Source organism: Ptychodera flava, chromosome 16, assembly GCF_041260155.1.
Source record: "Ptychodera flava strain L36383 chromosome 16, AS_Pfla_20210202, whole genome shotgun sequence".
NCBI lineage: Eukaryota > Metazoa > Hemichordata > Enteropneusta > Ptychoderidae > Ptychodera > Ptychodera flava.
In genome coordinates, this window is record NC_091943.1 from 10,193,753 (window position 1) to 10,215,713 (window position 21,961).

The 21,961-nt window shown below is 36.5% G+C and overlaps 1 protein-coding gene across 1 annotated transcript in view; it reads left to right on the forward strand.

The window, feature by feature from the left end:
• The window catches only part of LOC139152782 (dopamine beta-hydroxylase-like), a 51,985-nt gene extending 39,857 nt beyond the window's left edge, over positions 1-12,128 (forward strand). The window contains exons 4-13 of the mRNA XM_070726114.1: positions 170-253; positions 2,082-2,252; positions 7,644-7,746; positions 7,849-8,015; positions 8,185-8,328; positions 8,700-8,738; positions 9,056-9,115; positions 9,527-9,654; positions 10,187-10,340; positions 10,595-12,128. Coding sequence (XP_070582215.1) covers positions 170-253; positions 2,082-2,252; positions 7,644-7,746; positions 7,849-8,015; positions 8,185-8,328; positions 8,700-8,738; positions 9,056-9,115; positions 9,527-9,654; positions 10,187-10,340; positions 10,595-10,681 — 1,137 coding nt within the window. The 3' untranslated portion in view covers positions 10,682-12,128. The remainder of the gene's footprint in view (positions 1-169; positions 254-2,081; positions 2,253-7,643; positions 7,747-7,848; positions 8,016-8,184; positions 8,329-8,699; positions 8,739-9,055; positions 9,116-9,526; positions 9,655-10,186; positions 10,341-10,594) is intronic.
• Positions 12,129-21,961: the final 9,833 nt, after the last annotated feature.

A 21,961-nucleotide genomic window follows, 5' to 3' on the forward strand; every position in this document is an offset into this window, starting at 1 on the left:
TCAATAATAGGACAATAGCTGAATGATAGAAAACAGAATAACAGACTGTATCACACTGTTTTCGTATCTGGGAGGATGTACAGAAACCGTACTTCTTCGATTTTAGAACATTATATTTTCATTGTAACTGAGAAATAAATCTGTGACAGTGATTTCTCCACTGTTATAGGTGGAGATTCCAAATTCAACTACTACATACTGGTGTAGCACTCATCGACTCCCAGAGCTGACAAACAAACATCACATCATACGGGTAAGCATTGTCTCTAAATAAGTGTTGAACACGCCTATTCAAGTAATAATTTTCATTTTGGAGATTGCGTCTTGAAGGGAAAGCACACCCAGGTCACAACAATCACTCTCATGCATGCATGTTGTCTCTGCAGACACACGAACATTGAGCGTAAAGCTCAAGGAGTCGGCTGAGTGACAGAGACCTGGAGAATTCCAAGATTGAATCACGTTGATACGGTAAACAGTGCTTACGGCAATACAGAAATGAGTTTTAGTCGTAATGGAACCTCGGTATTTGTAGAAAAGAAATTATTCTGATAAAACGTTAACAGTAAATGTTATTCCAATAGTTCAGGGTTTCCTCAGAGATGATATCTCAAGGACAAAGTAATGACGGGTTTTTCGCAATGTTTTTGATATGTCTCTGAAGGTCAGGTTACTCGGAAGGCCTTGATATGTCACTGAAAGCCAATGATCTTGGCTACAAAAGGCTCCAAACGTGTTTGGGCGAAATTGTTTGAAAATGAGACTGAATTTCAAACAATACGGAGTGTTGCAGAAAGGTTCAGATGAAAAGGTTTATTTTCTATAGTGAATCTGTCTTCAAAACGACATGAAGATCAATTTTTGTTCAATGATTGCCATGGAAATTCCTCAATGTAGAACGTGTTTGCCTCTCCTAGTAAATGTAACGGCAGAGGGCGTCTTAGGGCATAGCGAAACAATCCAACTTACATCATACCAGCTGAACCGGCAAGTCTGCTTTTTTCCTTGGGTGGCATTCACACCCGCCTACAAAGCTAGATAAACATGGCGATCAAACCTGGACAAACCTTGAGCAAACCTGGCTTTTTTATTGAATTTAAATTGAAATATAACAGCTACAGGGATCATGGCCGAAATGACATTTTACATAGCTGATTTATGATCACTTCAAATTTTGTTTAATTCCTGTCAAAAGTCCCAATGACGTCACCAGCTGCAAAATCAGAATCGGAAAGTAGCTGTTGCTGCAGTATTCACTAAATCATCATCTGAGAATTTATTCAAACATCACGTAGACAATTTGGTCCTTTGAACCAAATAACGCCAAAAGCTATAAATCCCCTTTAAACAATTTCCATATTGATTGAATTCATGGACAGCAAGTTGATCAAAGCTGACACACATACGAGTCAGAAATCAAAGCTCCGGTTCTCCTAGGTACAATTGCGGACTTTCTTACGACAAACAAGAAACCAATTAATTGGAATTCCTCTTTGCAGTTGTTTTTTCCAGAGAAATCTGCCAGTGTCTCTGAGATACTTGCCTTTTGTTCTTGTAAATGCGCAAGGTCACGTTTAATGAGTTTGGTTATATCAGTCGGAATATGTAGACCCTCGTGTCTTTGCTGCGATATCACAATCCGAAGGCCCAGAACGCCCATTATCGGGCGATACAGGTTTATTGACAAAGTATTGTCTTGTGTTGTATTACACTATGATAAAAATATTAATTAAGTTAAATTATTTGGAATGAACTTGGTACACAACATCAAATTCTTGACATAATTTTGTCAATTCCTATTATTCTATAAAGGAAAATGGTTTCACTCATAAAATCTCCAAGCAGCCACTGAATTGTCTTTGCCAAAACTCAAGTAACTGAATCTTTTAGAACAACTGGTTCAAGTAAGTTGACACTACACAGGTAGTTGACCCTACGAAGGCATAGACTCGAAGACATAGATTCGACAACGTGCATGCCTCGATGTGTCCAGACACCACGTTGTCGCTAACTTGACAGGACTGGAAAGGACGATCTGAACCCTGGCGAAGTGATCTTAACATAATATTCTCAATTTTCAGTTTGAAAGTATAATTCCAGCTGAAAGTCAAGGAATCGTCCATCACATGGAGGTCTTTCTTTGTGAAGATGACGTCACTGAAATGTATAATGCTCCATGCCAGACAGAGAGTAAACCAAAACCTATAGAATCATGTAAACACGTGTTAGGCGCATGGGCAATGGGTGCACAGGTAAAGACATGATTAATGTAATTTGTCGTTTAAGTAAACTCAACAAAATCATTACATTATATTCACAAGTGTAACAGCTGAATTTTCAATTTACAAAACTCGACATCCTAATATTTTATGACGCTGTATCAAATGGCTCAGTGGGCAAAGTCGCCGGGAATTTTGAAAGTTGAGAAAACATGAGAAATGAAATAAAGTAAAGTAAAATAACATAAAATCCACTTAAAAACGCAGATAAAATAGAAGTGTGACAGAATAAATATCAAGTTTATCCTCTGTACTCTTCGCAAAAGTTTTCTATCTCGCTGCATGCAGTCATTCCTAACTTAAACATTTTACAACATAGCTATTAAGTTCCTGCCGGTCAGCCTATCTTCACCACGTATTAGGATATTTATCAGTGTCACTAGGATCTCAAATCAGTAATTGACACAACACCCAAAGACGCTAACGTTGGTTCCATCAAAATTTACAAACAACTGTCCGTGTTAGTCCGTGGGCTAGAGGGGGTCTACGTGCACCCCCCCCCCCACAGGATAACAAACCTGTATTTTTCAGAACCCTTGGGATCCCTAGAATACGAAATGGAATTTAACAGAAAAATATAGGGACGCAATAGCTGTTATGGTCATGTTTTGAAGGGTACCGCAAAATCACGATTTTCCAAGCCAAATGCATTTTCGTCAAATCTGTCTTCTTGTAAGTCATGTGCTGAGCTCATTTTTTAACATAACCTCACTTGTTTGGTATCATTAGAAAGGGAATTTATTCCTCTTTAAGATGACATATTGCACTATGCAATATCTTCTACAGTTTTTGTCAAATATAACCAAAACTTACCCCTTACCCCAAAATTTAACATTACAAATTACAGAAAATCTCAAATTCTACCAATTTTTTAGCTAGGCATAATAAAAAATGCAATGCTTTGTCTGAAATCTGTTTTATTTGATACAGGGACATGTCAGAATTATGAAATAGACTTTTAACAGCAAAAATATTGGGAATCTACATCTGTAACAGTCATATTTTGAAGGGTACCGCAAAATCATAGTGTTGCAGATTTTCATGCATTTTTGTTAAAACTGTCTTCTTATAAGTTATCTGCTGAGCTTGTTTTTGAATATAACCTGGCTTGTTAGGTATCATTAGAAAGATAATTTACTAATCTTTAGAATGATATATTGTAACATGCAATATCTTCTATAGTTTTCATGATATATAACCAAAACTTACCCCATACCCCAAAGTTTACATTGAAAATTTCAGTCATAGCTTAAACCAAATTCTACCATTTTTTTAGCTTGACACAAAAAATCTGGCCGTTTTTGCTATTAAATCTATTTTATTTGTTACAGGGACATGTCAGAATTATGAAATAGACTTTAACAGCAAAAATATTGAGAATCTACATCTGTAACAGTCATATTTTGAAGGGTACCGCAAAATCATAGTGTTGCAGATTTGCATGCATTTTTGTTAAAACTGTCTTCTTATAAGTTATCTGCTGAGCTTGTTTTTGAATATAACCTGGCTTGTCAGGTATCATTAGAAAGATAATTTACTAATCTTTAGAATGAGATATTGTAACATGCAATATCTTCTATAGTTTTCATGATATATAACCAAACTTACCCCATACCCCAAAGTTTACATTGAAAATTTCAGTCATAGCTAAAACCAAATTCTACCATTTTTTAGCTTGACACAAAAAATCTGGCCGTTTTTGCTATTAAATCTATTTTATTTGTTACAGGGACATGTCAGAATTATGAAATAGACTTTTAACAGCAAAAATATTGAGAATCTACATCTGTAACAGTCATATTTTGAAGGGTACCGCAAAATCTCAGTATTCCTGACTTGCGTGCATTTTTGTTGAATCTATCGTCTTTTAAGTCAACTGCTGAGCTTGTTTTTGAATATAACCTGGCTTGTTAGGTATCATTGGTAAGATAATTTACTAATCTTTAAAAGACATATTGTAAAATGCAATATCTTGTACAGATTTTTATGAAATATGACCAAAACTTACCCCATACCCCAAAATTTACATCGAAAACTACTGTCATAGCTAATGTCAAATTCAAGCAATTTTTTATGCAGACATAAAAACTTAGGCAATTTTTTGTATGAAATCTGTTTTATTTGTACTGGGCCATATCAGAAATATGAAATGAACTTTTAACAGAAAAATATTGGGATTCTATAGCTGTAACAGCTGTATTTTGAAGGGTACAGCAAAATCTCAGTATTCCTGATTCGCATGCGTTTTTGTTAAATCTGTCATCTTATAAGTCGTCTAATGAGCTTGTTATTGATTATAACCTGGTTTGTTTAGTATCATTGAAAGGTAATTAAATAATCTTTACAATGACATATTGTAACAGGCAATATCTTGTATAGTTTTCATGGAATATGACCAAAACGTACCCCATACCCCAAGGTTTATATTGAAAGTATTGTCATAGATAACGTGATCAAATTCCGTGAATTTTTAGCTAGACATGAAAAAATGGCTCTGTTTCGGTATTAAATCTGTAGTATATGGTACTGGGTCATGTCAGAAATATGAAATAGACTTTTAACAGAAAAAATATTTGGACTGTATAGTTGTAACAGCCATATTTGAAGGGCAATGCAAAATCACAGTACCGCAAACTGGCACCTTTTTTGTTGAATTCTTCTTCTTGTAAGTCATCTGCTGAACTTATTTTGTGACACAACCCGGCTTGTGAGGTATCATTAGTAGGGAAATTTATTCTTCTTTAAGATGACATATTGTAATATACAATGTCATTCATAGTTTTCCTGGAATATGGTCAAACTTTACCCATACCCAAAAAGTTCAAATCGCAAATTACAGCTTATCTTAACTTCTACCATTTTCTGCACATAATACAAAAGGCAATTCTTGTTTAAAATCTGATTTATTTGTTACAAAAGTATGTCACAAGTATAAAATTAACTTTTAACGGAAAGATGATACAATTTAGTAGCCATTTGGATCATTTTTGGAGGGGGAACCCATATATTGCAAATGTATGTGTTTCGGCAAATTTGCCCTGATACCTGGGTACCCTTCCAAATATGATCCAAAAGGCTACAAAATCATATTATGTTCCTGTTAAAAGTTAATTTCATATTTTTAACATACTTTATTAACAAAAAAACACATATTTCATACATTGCATACAAGCATTGCCTTTGGTATATAAAGTTAATAAATTGTAAAAAATTGGTAGAGTTTCAGATTTGCAGTAATTTGCTGTGTAAACCTTGGGGTATGGGGTAAGCTTTGGTCCTATTTCATGACACCTAAACAAGACATTGCATATTACAATATGTCATTTTAAACACTAGTAAATTACCTTTCTATTGATACCTAACAAGCCAGGTTATGTCAACAATCAAGCTCAGCAGATGACTTTTAAGAAGACAGATTTAACAAAAAAGCAAGCGAGTTGGCAATACTGTGATTTTGCGAGACCCTTCAAAATATGACTGTTACAGTTGTAGAGTCCCAATATATTTTCTGTTAAAAGTCTATTTCATATTTCTGACATTCCCCCATACCAAATAAAAAGATTTCATATAAAGCATTGCCTTATTTGTTATGTCTAGCTAGAAAATTGGTAGAATTTGACGATAGCTACGAAAGTAATTTTCGATATAAACTTTGTGGTATGGGGTAAGTATTCGTCATATGCCATGAAAACTATATAAGATATGGCGTATAACAATATGTCATTTAAAACGTAGTAAATTAGCTTTTCAATGGTACCAAATAAACATGGTTATGTGATAAAATAAGCGCAGCAGATGACCTACAATGGAACAAAGTTAACAAATGCATATGAGTCTGCACTGCTGTGATTTTGCAGTACTCCACAGAATATGCCTGTTACAGCCATAGAATCCCAATATTCTTTCTGTTTAAAGTCTATTTCATATTTCTTACATGTTCCTGTACCAAATAAAATAGATTTAATAGCAAAAACGGCCAGATTTTATATGTCTAGGTAAAAAAATGGTAGAATTTGGTTTTAGCTATGACTGAAATTTTCAATGTAAACTTTGGGGTATGGGGTAAGTTTTGGTTATATATCATGAAAACTATAGAAGATATTGCATGTTACAATATGTCATTCTAAAGATTAGTAAATTATCTTTCTAATGATACCTAACAAGCCAGGTTATATTCAAAACAAGCTCAGCAGATAACTTATAGAAAGACAGTTTTAACAAAAATGCATGCAAATCTGCTACACTATGATTTTGCGGTACCCTTCAAAATATGACTGTTACAGCTGTAGATTCCCAATATTTTTGCTGTTAAAAGTCTATTTCATATTTCTGATATGTCCCTGTAACAAATAAAATAGATTTAATAGCAAAAACGGCCCGATTTTTTGTGTCAAGCTAAAAAATGGTAGAATTTGGTTTTCGCTATGACTGAAATTTTCAATGTAAACTTTGGGGTATGGGGTAATTTTGGCTATATATCATGAAAACTATAGAAGATATTGCATGTTACAATATGTCATTTTAAAGACTAGTAAATTATCTTTCTAATGGTACCTAACAAGCCAGGTTATATTCAAAAACAAGCTCAGCAGATAACTTATAGAAAGACAGTTTTAACAAAAATGCATGCAAATCTGCTACACTATTATTTTGCGGTACCCTTCAAAATATGACTGTTACAGCTGTAGATTCCCAATATTTTTGCTGTTAAAAGTCTATTTCATATTTCTGACATGTCCATGTATCAAATAAAACAGATTTCAGACAAAGCATTGCATTTTTTATTATGCCTAGCTAAAAATTGGCAGAATTTGAGATTTTCTGTTATTTGTAATGTTAAATTTGGGTAAGGGGTAAGTTTTGGTTATATTTGACAACAACTGTAGAAGATATTGCATAGTGCAATATGTCATCTTAAAGAGGAATAAATTCCCTTTCTAATGATACCAAACAAGTGAGGTTATGTTAAAAATGAGCTCAGCACATGACTTACAAGAAGACAGATTTGACGAAAATGCATTTGGCTTGGAAAATCGTGATTTTGCGGTACCCTTCAAAACATGACCATAACAGCTATTGCGTCCCTATATTTTTCTGTTAAAATTCCATTTCGTATTCTAGGGATCCCAAGGGTTCTGAAAAATACAGGTTTGTTATCCTGTGGGGGGGGGGGTGCACGTAGACCCCCTCTAGCCCACGGACTATGTCCGTTTTACTGTACAAAGATTGTCATTGTAAGCTGCCTATCAACTCATGTGCAGCTATAAAATTCATCACAATGTTCATTATCTGCAGTTTTGAGTAAAACGTTACCAGGCAACACCTGTGATTAATTCTCGATTAATATTCTTTTCGTCTCTACAGCCTTTCTCATATCCAAAGGAAGCCGGTGTTCCTCTCGGAGGTGACAATTTCCCAAAATTTGTCGTCCTCGAAGTTCATTATAACAATCTTGAACAAAAAGCAGGTATGTCAACTCAGAATTTACTTCCATGTAGCGTTTATCTCTTCAGTTTAATCATTAACAAGGTGAATTGATCAACAAATTTGTGACGTCGATTCTTCTCAGGCATCATCGATCATTCTGGAATTCGTTTCTACTACACGCCAACACTGCGCCCTCAGGATGCTGGTATAATGGAACTGGGGCTGATTTACACACCAAAGATGGCTATACCGCCTCAGAACGCCGGGTTTTTGTTGAATGGTTTCTGTACTCCTGAGTGCACTAACGAGGTAGGAACAGTGTCATTAATAATGACTGTCTGTGTATGTATGTATGTATGTATGTATGTATGTATGTATGTATGTATGTATGTATGTATGTATGTATGTATGTATGTATGTATGTATGTATGTATTCCAATGCCCATTAATGTGACGTCATTTGATCTCTGATGCCTAGGGTTTACCTGAAGATGGTATCAAGGTGTTTGCTTCACAACTTCACACTCATCTCACTGGAGTCGGAGTGTTCACTAAACATGTCAGAGACGGGATCGAGTTACCTACATTAAACCAAGACTTCCATTACAGCTCACATTTCCAGGTAAGCTTCAAGCAATCACATGATCAGAAATATCATTTTGTATTGCAAAGTGGTAAAATAACCTCGATTTCAGTCTTGACAAAGTGTCACTGTTTTTAAAACCAAATCAAGAAAACTAACAATATCTTATTTAGAATTAATCGCATGTCTTAGCATCTTCTCATTCCATTCAATTCAACTGACAAAGTCGACGTCTGTGAACTTAATTACTTCATTTTTTTTTCAATTTTATACCATTCAAAACGTGATATATGTTCACCATCTTGAAAGTGTTAAAATACTGCGTCCCCATTCCAGTTGTACTGTCTGTATCACATAAAACGAGAAGATAATGCGGTTCGTATTGCATGTGTACTTTATTTATTTGGTAGGAAATAAGGCTGTTGAAAGAACAAGTAACAGTACTACCGGTAAGTTCAATTTTTTCAAATTTAAGCAAAAAAATTACTTACCACAGTTTTCGTTAAATTCATTCAACAAAAAAAACCCCAGATGAACAGATAGTAGAACATACCCGTAACTCATTTCATGTAGCGTGAAGTATTCCGAGGTCTAGAAATTTAGCCGTCATAACTTGAAAACTTCAGCCCCGGTAAGGTAGGTTGTTAAGAGAGCAACTAGCCGACGGGTCAACAGGCAACGATTTTCAATGAGATCTAGACTAAAATTTACAGAGATTATGTTGTGACGAAAAGTTAATTAACTCAAAATTTTCAACTTCTTACAGGGAGACCTTTTGATTACAGGATGTCGTTACAATACTATGGATAGAAGCAACGTGACATTGGTAAGTCAATTTGTTGATTGCCATGGAGAATTTTTCGGATATTTCTAATTTTCAAAGCGCAGTTTCCTATTGCAGCTCTTTTCTTCCCAAAATTTGACATCGCTTTTACTACGTAATCCCGAAACAACCATACCTGACTGCAAAGTTATTACTGTAGAATTATTTCAAGAACGTAGAATTAGTACCATCTCTCATTCATCCCAGGAAAACTTTTTCTTTGTTTTATTTCTATTTCGGTAAATTCCATAGACTTCTTGCCTGGAACCTAGCCGAAGTTATGGTGTGGTATCAAAACATATAAGTTTTGGTGCTATACCGTATGTAGAGGTTCCAGACAAAGAGAATTCTTGTTCATCGAAAGTTACTGAATAAACGCCCTGAAAGATCTATGAATTGTTTTTGTATTTAAAGGGTGGTTTTGGAATAAAGGATGAAATGTGTCTCAATTATATCCATTATTATCCACGCACGGAGCTTGAAGTGTGTAAAAGTTCGCTTTCTAAACGGGCCGTGAATAGATTCTTCACATACATGTACAGGTACGTACGTCTTGAACAGTGTGTGGTCAGTTACCTAGCAACGACTTGTCTCGCGTCTCTGTAGTTTTTCAAGTTGCAGACGACACAGCGCGTGCGCACAGTTCGCATTTTGTTTGGTGTACGGCGGGCAGCCCTAATGATACATGATAAAATAATATTTTTGTTCACAGGGGCTGTCCGCCGTAGACTCAACCACAAGCGATTATAATAAAGCGTTAATGTTTGATTCATGTGTATAAAATGTATTCGTGAATTTAATTGTGTGTGAACACTTTAATCCAAGGCAAGAGAATGTCAAACACAGATTTCGTGAAAACCAAGATATCCTGCAAATATGTGCTGATTTTTAAAATTGATCAAATCCGGGTAAACGGCTTAGAGTGATCATTATTTTAATGATTATGATAATATTTTATTGAAATCGTTTCCAGAGTATATCTTGATAAAAGGTTACATTGTCACTGAAGAGCTAAAAATAAAAATAGCAATAAATGCTAACGTGTTTATGTAATGAATATCTTTATCTTGTCAGAAATGCTGGTATGCCATTGGTTCCTGGCGGAGGAGTAGCCTTGAACTATAAACTCATCACATGGTCCCGAACGATCTCATTTATTTTGCAGAGAGTTTTCAGGACAGGTTCCATTGAGATGATGTGTTTAGATCACTCGGGATCTCCATTGCAGGTGAGAGAACATTTATAAACTAAGACAGTCTTCATCATTAGGAATTTGTGCCTGATGGACGTGTTCGTGAAGATCTATTTTCCCATAGTATTCCAATGTAGAAACTTTAACGGTAATCTCTGCTTCTTGACTTCTCATTAACGTGCAGAGTTCGATAATTTGTGTCTCTCTCTATTTTCAACTTTTAGATTTATGTTGTGATTTTTGCTTTAACCATGTTAAAACTTAGGCATTCATTTCTCTTATTTCTGAAGGGCAAATGGAATGAACTGCGCCAACCAAGAATTACTCAACCATTGTTAACCCGAGATCCATGTAGAAGTCTCGGTGACGTCATCTGAAGATCCAATTGACCTCTGTTCAGCTGAAAATCCCACACGCTACATGAAAACGCTATTATCATAAACGTAACAGTTATTTCTACTATGTGACAACACATTATCCGATATGCTTACGTAACAGTTATTTCTGCTGTAACAACAGATTATCCAATACGCTTACGTATTAATTATTTCTGCTATGTAACAACACATTGTCCTATAGGCTTACGTATTAATTATTGCTGCTAGGCTTACGTAACAGTTATTTCTGCTATGTGACAACACATTATCCTATAGGCTTACGTAACAGTTATTGCTGCTATGTGACAACACATTATCCAATAGGCTTACGTAACAGTTATTGCCGCTTTGTGAAAACGTATTATCCAACAGGCTTACGTATCAATTATTACTGCTATGTGACAACACATTATCCCATAGACTTACGCAATATATCAGTGCCTGTCCTGCCAATTACATGCAAACTAATATTTACACAAAACTAAAAAAACCTATTTTGTAAAACTGCACTGAAGAAACATGTGACATCAACACACTAGCTTGTACACATTTAAACGTGATATGATGATTCTTGAAAGGTATCTTCAACTTTGGAGAATGTCTGAGAGTGAAAATGCAGAACTGAGAACACATCCGGAAATTTGCATTTCCAAAGTTTGGTAAAAATGGCACATTGATTGTGTCAAGTAGATTTCTTTGTTAATGATGTTTTTGTTGTAGAAGTCTCTTCGTATATCTGCATAATTTCATGGCTTTTTCTCATTTTGTTCTATGTTACTTTTGTAATGATGAAAGTCTGTCTGGAATCGAAATGTTCTCAAAGTTCTCTTTCTTAAAGTTCTTGTTTTAATAAATTACATGTACTGACTACATGCAGACGGAAACATACCCTATTAATTATCTTGGTTAAATTTGAGTTACGCGTATGATATCTTTCAGCCTTTTATTTCACAACTACTTCAGATTCAAGATATATCAAAATAAATTCAGCTGAAAATTAAACATATTATAGAGTGTTATAGATTTGCATCATCAAATAGATTCCTTTAATGTGTAAATTTCACTGCAATCAACCAAATGAGTTAGGGACTGTTTGAGTACTTTTCTGTGACTTAAGATCCCTAGACATGTAAAATTTCCTCGTCAGATACTATCTGTTCAATTTCTTCACGCCTCAAATTGTTGTATGTTTCAAATATTTCACAGAGGTCAAGGTACACAATTTCAACAGAAACAAGTTTTGATTTGAAACACTGTTTGAATCAGTTTCAGCGGCGAATAAACATTATCGACGGTTCTTTACGATTTATTGTATGAATCGTGCCAAATCATTGAGACTAATTGTTTTCAATTGAGTACAATAGTTCGCCAACGATGCTGTAATCTATTTGCAAACACCAATTAAATAGTCACGTGACTTTGCTGATTAAAGCTCCATTAGCTCAAACTTCTGATGCTTTTCATCTTATTATCATTATCTGTAAAACACGGCTTCCTGTCTGCTTCTTTGATGATGTCAAAGGGACGGGTTCAACTTATCGACACAGTCTATGTGTGAGTGTAATATTCGATGTTGTTGTTGACATGTGAATTTAGTCAGACTACATTTCTTTGTCACGATAACATCGCTCCTTGTACACCGTGAGTTGTGTCATAGACCTTGGAGAAATTCTCTGGGGTCTATGGTTGTGTGCACAGTCCCTCAAAACCACTGTGGCACCTGAACAAACCTAAGAAAGAAAAGGGGTAAATGCATTGCAATTGCCCTCTTGTGTCAAAATAACAAAATTTTATAAAGGTCATTGCTGCCATTGTCTCTGTAATGTACTCTGTCTGTTATGCTGTATTTACTCTTGAACTTTAGAGTCCGCTAAATTACGGTTCGACAATACCTTGGGCTAGACTGTCCCCCAGTAGCCTGGCTTTTCTCGGCAGCTGCATTACTGGCTGGCCAAGCCAAGGCATTCACCCCACGATCCATGCAACAACCTACCACTTAGACAATCTGCCTTCAGTTCAGTATATCTTTTGATACTTCTCACTAGTACAGAAATTTGCGAGAAATTTGCGAGAAATGGACACTTTCTCGCTTTTTGCGAGAAGTAAGCGAGAATACATACTTTCTCGCAATAACTTAGCGAGAATTTAATTTACTCGCAATCAGCTGGCGAGAACTGTGTTTTCTCGCTCAGCATCTGCGAGAAACTGAATTCTCGCAATCAATCAGCGAGAAATTTGTTTTCTCACTCTGCGTCTGCGAGAAATTGTATTCAGCTGTGTAAGCATTTCACAAAAATTTCACAATTTCTCGCAGATGCAGAGCGAGAAAACATAGTTCTCGCTGATTGATTGCGAGAATTCAATTTCTCGCAGATGTATGCGAGAAAGCACAGTTCTCGCAGCTTGATCGCGAGAAAGTATGTATTCTCGCTTACTTCTCGCAATACACCGAGAAAGTGTCCATTTCTCGCAAATTTCTGTACTAGTGTATATGCCCGCAGACTTGGAGCAAGTCTACCTTGAGCTCACTAACTGTACATGCTGTACTTTGTCTAGTTTGTGGAACATGACCGATCAAGCTCTGTTCACACTGACAGTACTTTCTATAAAACAAGGTCAATTTTAGTGTCAATCAGTGTTTAAAAAGGAACAGTTACAGGCTGGAGTTTATAAGGTGCATGGTCGTTTTTGAATTTGAAGGCAATTCGTTTGTCTCAAGAACCCCAATGAATTTCATAGCAGAGACAACTTTAATCTTGTCGCGTGTGCATGTACGATCGAACAACGATCACTTCAACAAGAATTATAACTAGTCTATTTTAATTCTATGTGGATAACCTGTACAGTATTGTATGTTTGTATTACAAAGAACATTATCCAATTTATAGCTTCAATTCCTTAATAGTATCCTGCATTAGTATATGGGAGGGGAACAGTGTTTGAGCAAGACAACAGTATATTGCACTAGTGTATAAGACTTGGACAGGGTATGAATGTAGCACTGAAGCCCCATGGCAGATGCTCTTCTATTACGAAGTCTTGATAAATGCAGAGGAGAAGTTTATCATACTTTTTGAAATTTTCACCAACGATGCACAGGATGTCTCATATTTTCTTTAAAACTGTACGTAGGTGGTCCAATTTAAGTTGGAACGAAGAACTTATTCAGCGACCCAACTTAATATATTCCTTGTACACATGTGGTAATGAATAGAGGCACGCCTCTCACTTTATTGACATTGCATGACCTCGTTATGAAAAGCATTCAAATTAAACAAAAAATTTCAATTGCAGTAGAATTAATCCAGAAAGCTCAAATATCAAAATCTAATTTGCAGAAATCTTCGCATGAAAGTTTCAATATTTCTATGAGATTTTCAAGATGGCAGCCAGTAATCGGATATTGACATTTTTCACTTCACTTCACTTTCTACAAGTATACTTCAGATCTCTAGTTTTCTTCCTTTTCACATTTTTGCCACTGGCTGCGCAGTTTTCGTAAGCACAGCACTGCCATGATCAGAAATGTCGCGGAGAACAATGCTAATACCAGTGGTAGCATTTCTAACATTTTACTACTGTCACTATCAGGATAACGCTTTACAAGAATAAGTATTCATGAAACATAATTTGTGTTCTACAACTGACAGCTGTTTCAATATCTCTCTATGCAAGTTTCGTTCTTCACACATTTGTGCTGAATATCGTTAGTTGAGATGGATACCACAATTACAGTTCATGGTTTTTGTACAAAAGAAAACCAAGTTGTGCGGCACAGAAGTGAAACAGACTATGAAAACAGACACAGATTATTAACCCGATGCACACTGTTGCTACAGTAATGTCACTAATCAAATGTAGGGATTGGTTTGTCAGCTAACCCGTTGTTTCGTTATTTGTTTTTTCGTCGGATGGTCCTCGAAAGGAAGCAAACACAGTTACATGAAAGTAGACAAAAATAAGCAGACACGCTATCTGATTAGAATCAGACTGGTTATATTGCTAGCAGCGTGTAGATAAGTCACTACATACAAAGGAAAAAGATCACTTGGTAGATTTACTTAATATCTATGATTAGAATGTAGGAACAAATCATGTGACATGAAAGCATTCATTACCTGAAATGAATACGCAATACGCAATGCATTAGATAGTGTCGTGTTTTATCATGACGTCATTATCATTAGAAAACAGCAAACGAGTGACATGTTCATGATTTCTGTGACCGATACAGCTCGATAGGGGAGACAAGTAACCCCTGGAAATCGCGTTTTCAGGTTATTGACCTCTAATGTCCGATTACAGTGATTTTTAACCGCAATTATTTTCGCAAGTTTAGGAAATCACACGAATCATTTCTTACTTTGAATGGAAGTCGTGATCAATGAAATATAAGCTATTCTGTCATCTTTTAGGTGCTAACATATTGGTAGATCATCTTAAGCATGGGCAGACATTCTAAAATATGGGCAGATCTTGTAAAGTATGGGTAGATCTTTATAGCATTAAGAAAACGATACTTCTGATTAATGACAAGATTTCAATAATTCTCAAGTTTTATGGATATCTCATTTCTTTTCATACAATGCGATATCATTTTTGAGAAAAAATTATAGATATACGGCATATTTAAGCTACAATTACAATATCAATCTGATCGAAGTTTGAAATCTGTATTTTAAAATGAAAAGTAAAAATTTCACTTACTTTACATAAACGATTAATGATAAATTCATGACTTCTACGGTACCATACATGTCCTTGTACTATACGGCAAGGTAAAATAATACAGGAATATATCTCACCAATCTAAGAAAAGTAACTTTCATGGTTACTACATTATAAATATTCTACTAAGAATTGTTTCATCTAAATTATGTTTTCACAGTGACTGTAGTTCGACAATGTGCTCTAGGCCAATCTTGCATAGACTCTTTGCGTGTAACTATTAGACGCTAAATTTTATCATGAGCTTTGTCATAGGCATCAGAAAGTTTGTTTCTGTCTGTTTTTCTCAGCAGTATACTTTCCAATTCCTGAACTTTCTCTGTCAGTATGTCCATTTCTTTAACTAGTTCCGTTCTTTCAAAGGCCAGTTGATTAGATCTAGACACCATGCGACGAAGTCGGTCAAGTTCGGATTCAAATTCTCGTCTTTCTTCCTCTTTGACGCCCACCTCTTTCTCATTCAACTTGACCCCTTTCGCCAGCGATTTCATTTTTTTCGATAGTACCTCCACGTCTCGTTTGTTGTCCCTGGTTTCACGATCGAAGTACACAAGTCTCTTTTTATCCAGTATCGTTTGTTCTGTCTCCCCCTTCTCGCCTAGCATTGACTTTCTTCTGGCGTGAAGTCGCGAGATTTCGTTATCTATTAATTTGATACGTTCATTTACTTCTTTTAACTTGACGCGAACTCGTTTCTCGACAATATTACCCAAAATATTGCCATGCTCAAGTTCTAAGTTAGTGTATTCTTCTTGTTTAAGACGAAGGAGGCGCTTTATTCGTATTAACTTGAACTGGACGTCTTCTAAGTAAATCTGATCGTATGCTCTCCATTTTCCTATCATTTGCAAACATATATGGAATTTCTGAAAAATATCGGGGAACAGTCGAAGGATTGGATACCGTCGACAGTCGCACGTTTCAGCGACTTCAAGTGAAAACTTCTCGGAACTGTAGAGTCTTGTGTTGATTCCATTCTTAGCACTACTTAGCAGTTCAGAAATACCCTTCAGGTTATTTTTCAGTTCAATATTGGTTTCTCTTGCCCACTTTAGATCAAATTCTCCTTCCAAGGATTGGTAATTTCGGCAGTATGTGTGAAGCAACGTAAATAAATCATGGACTTCGTCATACAGTTCATCTACTTGCTTCAATGTTTTCTTAAAACTATCAGCGTACGCACGTAGATCCTTGCTGAAGCCAGCATCCCTGACTCCAAGTCCTGGTCGTTTACCGTCAGCAACCGTGACTCGACACAGCTGTTCGACATCGCTGAGTGAAGCAAGTTTTGGAATTTCTTGTTTCACGCGTTTGGTCCGATGTTTATGTTTGAACACTTCTTCAACATGGATCAGATACTGTATGGGATCAATACTGCCGTAGAACACTTTTTCAATCTTCGTCATCAATTTGTTTTTAAGCATTCGTAACTGGAAATCGATATAATCCCACACTTCTTGTATGCTTGCCGGCGGAGTATCTCCGGTCCAAATTGGTTTCAATGCATTTTGTGTGGGCGCCATTCCTACTTCAATCCTTGCTGAAATCGGACTGGGTACGCTTTATCTTTTAATTTTGGTGTACACACACATATGTATTTCCTCTCTACTTAAATACGATGACATCGAATTTCACGGCTTGAGTGATGACGTCATACCCTCTGGTATTTTCATAAAAAATGCACGCCAGAAGTTTTCTAGAAAGAATCCTGAAGATGTATGCGGTGCTCTTCAAAAGACTGGCTTTCTCCAAGGCAGTATCTGCACCATAGTGATTGTGTTCCTGTAAGCAAAGGAATTGATACCACAAATGATGACTGGAAGACTATCAACACGACATCAATAAGACCTCAAGTAATGTTATATACTATGGCTCCTTCACTCACAAGACGTGTTTGCTGATGCACAATGTGGCTATCTCTAAACTGTAAATGTTATACGTACTTACGTTTTATGGCTGTTCACACCTTCTCTCCGCACCGCATTACCGTACGACCATTTTGCCACTGTCTGTGTTGTCGATTTCTATGACACTACCACTGGTGGATCATTCCATTTTAATAGGGTAGGTTTCAAAGTATAAAAAAATTGTGCTAAGGTGGTTAGTTGAAATGTCCTAAAATATCGACAATAGAGCATTTATTAAGAAAAAGAAACATTAAAAAAGTCCAGAAAGTGATTTTTCGGTTGTTGGAAAAGTTTTTACGAAATATCATGGGACTGACATCAAATGACAAGGACATAACATGGTGCTGTGAGATCCTTTCAGCAAATCGTAGTTTGTTCTCTAATTGTTTCCCGCTAAAGATCAATAAAATTGGTCGATTTTTGTCAAAGAGTAGTTTGTTGTTGCCATTGGAAACGCGACATGGACAGAGCATCGGCAACAATAGAAGATTAGTGCATTGATAATTGACTAATGATCTGTAGGTTACTGTCCATGTATTGCATTGCCTTCTTGGTGCACTCTCTACCAAATCTTCGTTACTTGTCAGTACTTAGCAATCTTCTCACAACAAGTCAACACTTTATAATGTATCTTTTCTCAGTTCAGCATCCTTTTCTCCGGGAAAGACATCTCCAAAGCTTGGCTGTCAGTGAAGCCATGGAACTCAGCGTATGGAGAGTTTGAAAAAATCAATGACTTTTTACAGTACGTGGCAGACTCAAAACTAATGAAAAAATTCCTCACGTTGTTCTATATTTCGCGATTTGACAATCAAATTCTGAAACATTTCAAGGATTGTATCAAGCTGGACAAGAATAATTTGAAAGTCCCGGAATTGTTCATGCTGTGCAGGTGTATTGTGCATTGCACCAAGAATATTCATTTTTACTACCAACCAACTTTGAATTTCTTCGGCATCACCGCAACCTCTACTGCGTTAATCTTCCGAAATTATAATTTGCTTTCTGTCTATAGGTCAGTAATGTGGTTGTTTCACTACAAAGTGAAAAAAAAGTTAAAAACAATAGGGAGAGTGCATGTGTCGTTGCTATGACGCATACTCAAGGTGTTGAATGTCTTTCAGTCGATCTGATCGAGAAATTTACTGTTTCATTACTGTTACAAGACCAAGACAACATGAGAAAGTTGTTTTGAATCTGTGGTGCTAGTAGACGACTGAATATCGTTATCAAGATTATTACAAGTTGCCAGATTTCGGCAATCATAATGTATTGGTAGGTACAGATCAAAATAATTTATTCGATGGCCATAAGGACAGGACTTACATTGAATGTAACGCTGTGAGTTTTCATAGCTTCGGGTTTCTGTTGGTTTATTGAACAGTCGAGTCTATCATGTTATAAAGCGCCCCCACAGATGAACAACTGTGACAGGAGTCGGTCTTTCCGCAAATCAGGTGCCGCCAACTGGTAAATTTCATGAATTTTTCAAAATCATCACATAACATGTTTTTAAGGCTGATATACCGATTTTCTTATTTTTTATCCTGACCTAAAATTTGGAAGGGAAATTGAGAGCTGTTCGTAACTGCCCTCCCACTGGTATACACTGAAAATGTGCCCTCCCACTGAATATTGATGATCACTGCCCTGCGGTATCTACAGTCTGCCCGCTCCCCACTCCCCACAACAATTCAAGCTCCCCGCTGCCCTCTCCCCACTACTGAAATTCTCCATTGCCAACTAGATGCCCATTAGGCAACCCAGATCAACACAAAACCATGCGAGCAGTTAGCAGTATACCTTGGAACATTGCTCCCCTCTAAGTTAGGCGCTTAATTTCTCCTCAAGTTCTATTAAGCACGCCGCCCTCCCTCTACCTATTTTCCGGCGCCCACTGTCAAAAATTTTCTCCCCGCCCGCTGAAAGTAATAAAATTTCTTCCCCGCCCACAGTAAATATCGATATTTTCTCCCCGCCCGTTGGTTAGTTTTGAAATTTGTCCGCCCGCTGAAAAACTTCGCACGAACAGCTTCGTTGGCGGCACCTGGCAAATGTAGACATGTGAACGGTCTTCACATTGCATGGATTTCACGTTAGTTTATTGGCTTCCATTCGATGTACATGCTAAAGAACGGGGCCAATCCCTGCATCGGATCGGCCTTCCCGACCAAATGGCCCAGCACAGTGGAAGTGGCGGAGCAAAGATACGGCCAAAGGTCAATTGAAGGGTGTTTTGCGTTGCCTTCTTGCAAAAGAAGCCCATGCAGTCATCCGGGGCTTTTGCTGTCTCCATATGTTCAAAGGGTACCTAAGGGAGCTTTCAGTAATGAACACTGTATGTTTACTATGAACACTGTATGTTTATTTGCCATAGAAATACGACGTACTATGTACAGAATGTCAAGAGTGGTGTAATATTTAAAAAATATATACAAAAAAAATGTAATAGTGACATTTATGCAGAAAAGGTAATGCTATATAATCATTGGAATGTGATCTATGGCTGGAAAACAGGAAAACCTTAAGTGAAGCTTGCATCATCTGTTTCCCATTTAACTGTACAGAAAGTAACCAAACGTAAAATACAGAGGGCTTTTACAATAAGTAAACAAAGTAAACTTGTAAAATACACTGTGTTGTAATTACAGGGGGGGGGGAATTTCGCGCACACCTGTACCGTAAAATGTGACCCTCCCCGTCCTCCTATCTAAAATGTGACCCTCCCCCTTGTCTGACATTCTAAAACTTGACCCTCCCCCCCCCCAAACAATGCGGTATTCTCCCCAGGAATAACTAAAACAGTATCAGCTAATTTACATAACAATTGGTTCAATTTTTATGTTAGGGACAAATTACAGAGGGGAGGGCTGGTGTTTTTGGAGGGACAGTCGCAATTTATCACGCAAGAATTTTTGAAGAGATATGGTATTTCATACATTTGAGGGAGGGTCACCGTATTTTGTGCAATTATAAGAAGGCAAGATGTGGCTGATTTAGTGCTTCATCCAAAAATATCAAATCATAATACATGGAGTCTATCAGGCAAATTATTGACAATTTACCCCCACAAAACATGCTACATCTGTATTTTATATATGTTTGATAATGTATTTAAATATACTTTGCTTGAATAGGGAAGTAAAATGAACATTTGTGTACAAGAAATTGATTTCTGAATCTCATCTACAAAGTTGGTTCACTATCCATGGTGTCTATGATGTAATTGTGAATAGTTTTTTCCAATACAAAATTAGATAAATCTGTGCATTTATGTATGCTTGATTATTAAGATCATTGTTCTTGATTAGACTAGAGTGGTTACAAGTCAATGGTAGTGTAAGAATTTTGATTTTGGAATTTCACTGAAATGTCGATTCACTATGCATTGGGGTCTATGATGAAACTATGAATAATTTTTTTCAGTACAAAAATAGACAAATCTGTGCATTTATGTATGCTTGATAATTAAGATTATTGTCCTTGATTAGACTAGAACGGTTACAAGTCCACGATTGTGCAAGAAATTTGATTTTGGAATTTCACTGAAATGTCAATTTACTATGCATGGCGGTCTATAATGTGTACGTATTTTGTCGGTGATTTCCTATTCAGGAAAATAAATATCACATGGACAATAAAAGTTTTGGCCATAAAATCTGCTTCTGTCAATAGTGACCCCCCAAGATAGGTTTATAAAAAGTGACCCCCCTTGAACTGTTTTCTAAAAAGTGACCCTTCCCCAATTGCCCCGGCCCACCCCCTGTAATTACTGAAAGCTCCCTAATTAGTCATATCTGACAATGACCAAGGCTACAAAACATTCTAAAATGTAACCTTCTCCCCACATTTCCCCAGACCCTCCCCTCTGTAATTACTGAAGACTCCCTAACGAAATATTTGCTTGCACCACAATTGAAGAATCACACTTGATTCTGCAACGCCAAATCATTACAGGGGGTGTTAACTTTTTTGGGTACCCTTTTACATGTAAGGAGTACTGGTTTGGTGAGGCATACAATATATTACAAAATTTGGGATTCCTAGTGGATTGTGCATTGGACTTGTACCATGATGAAAAAAAATAACAAAAAGAAACCGGAAGAAGTTCTAGAATGAAGTGAAATAAACGCCTTGCAACGTAACTACCAGAGTGACAACGCGATTCTTTTTTAGATTTCTGTATGCTTCATCTTTGAATCGGCGAATAGACAGAATTTCATACCTTCAGCTGCAGTTGACATTCCTAATTTTGATTCCTTCGCTGCTCTGAGGAGGACATTCGACGTCTGCACACCCTAGAAACCACAGGCGAACTGGGAGTTATTAGTCTAAAAATATGATATTATTTCCGTCATTGTTAAACATTCTAAATCATAATTGTAAAATATTGATATCACTAATGTCGAATTAGTGTTTTATCCGGAGTCAAGCCTCCTTTCTTCGTAGCTGCACACTATAAAATCACAGTACGTGTATGAGTTATGTGTGAAATACGCCGGGCGTCCAAAATACTAGAAGTGCTATCCTTTTTATACATACCTCCAGTATATTGGACACTCTCGTCACACACATTACAAACACGTACAGGTTTTTTTTCGAGTACTTCTTAATAATTACGAAAATAATATCATATTTTTAGACA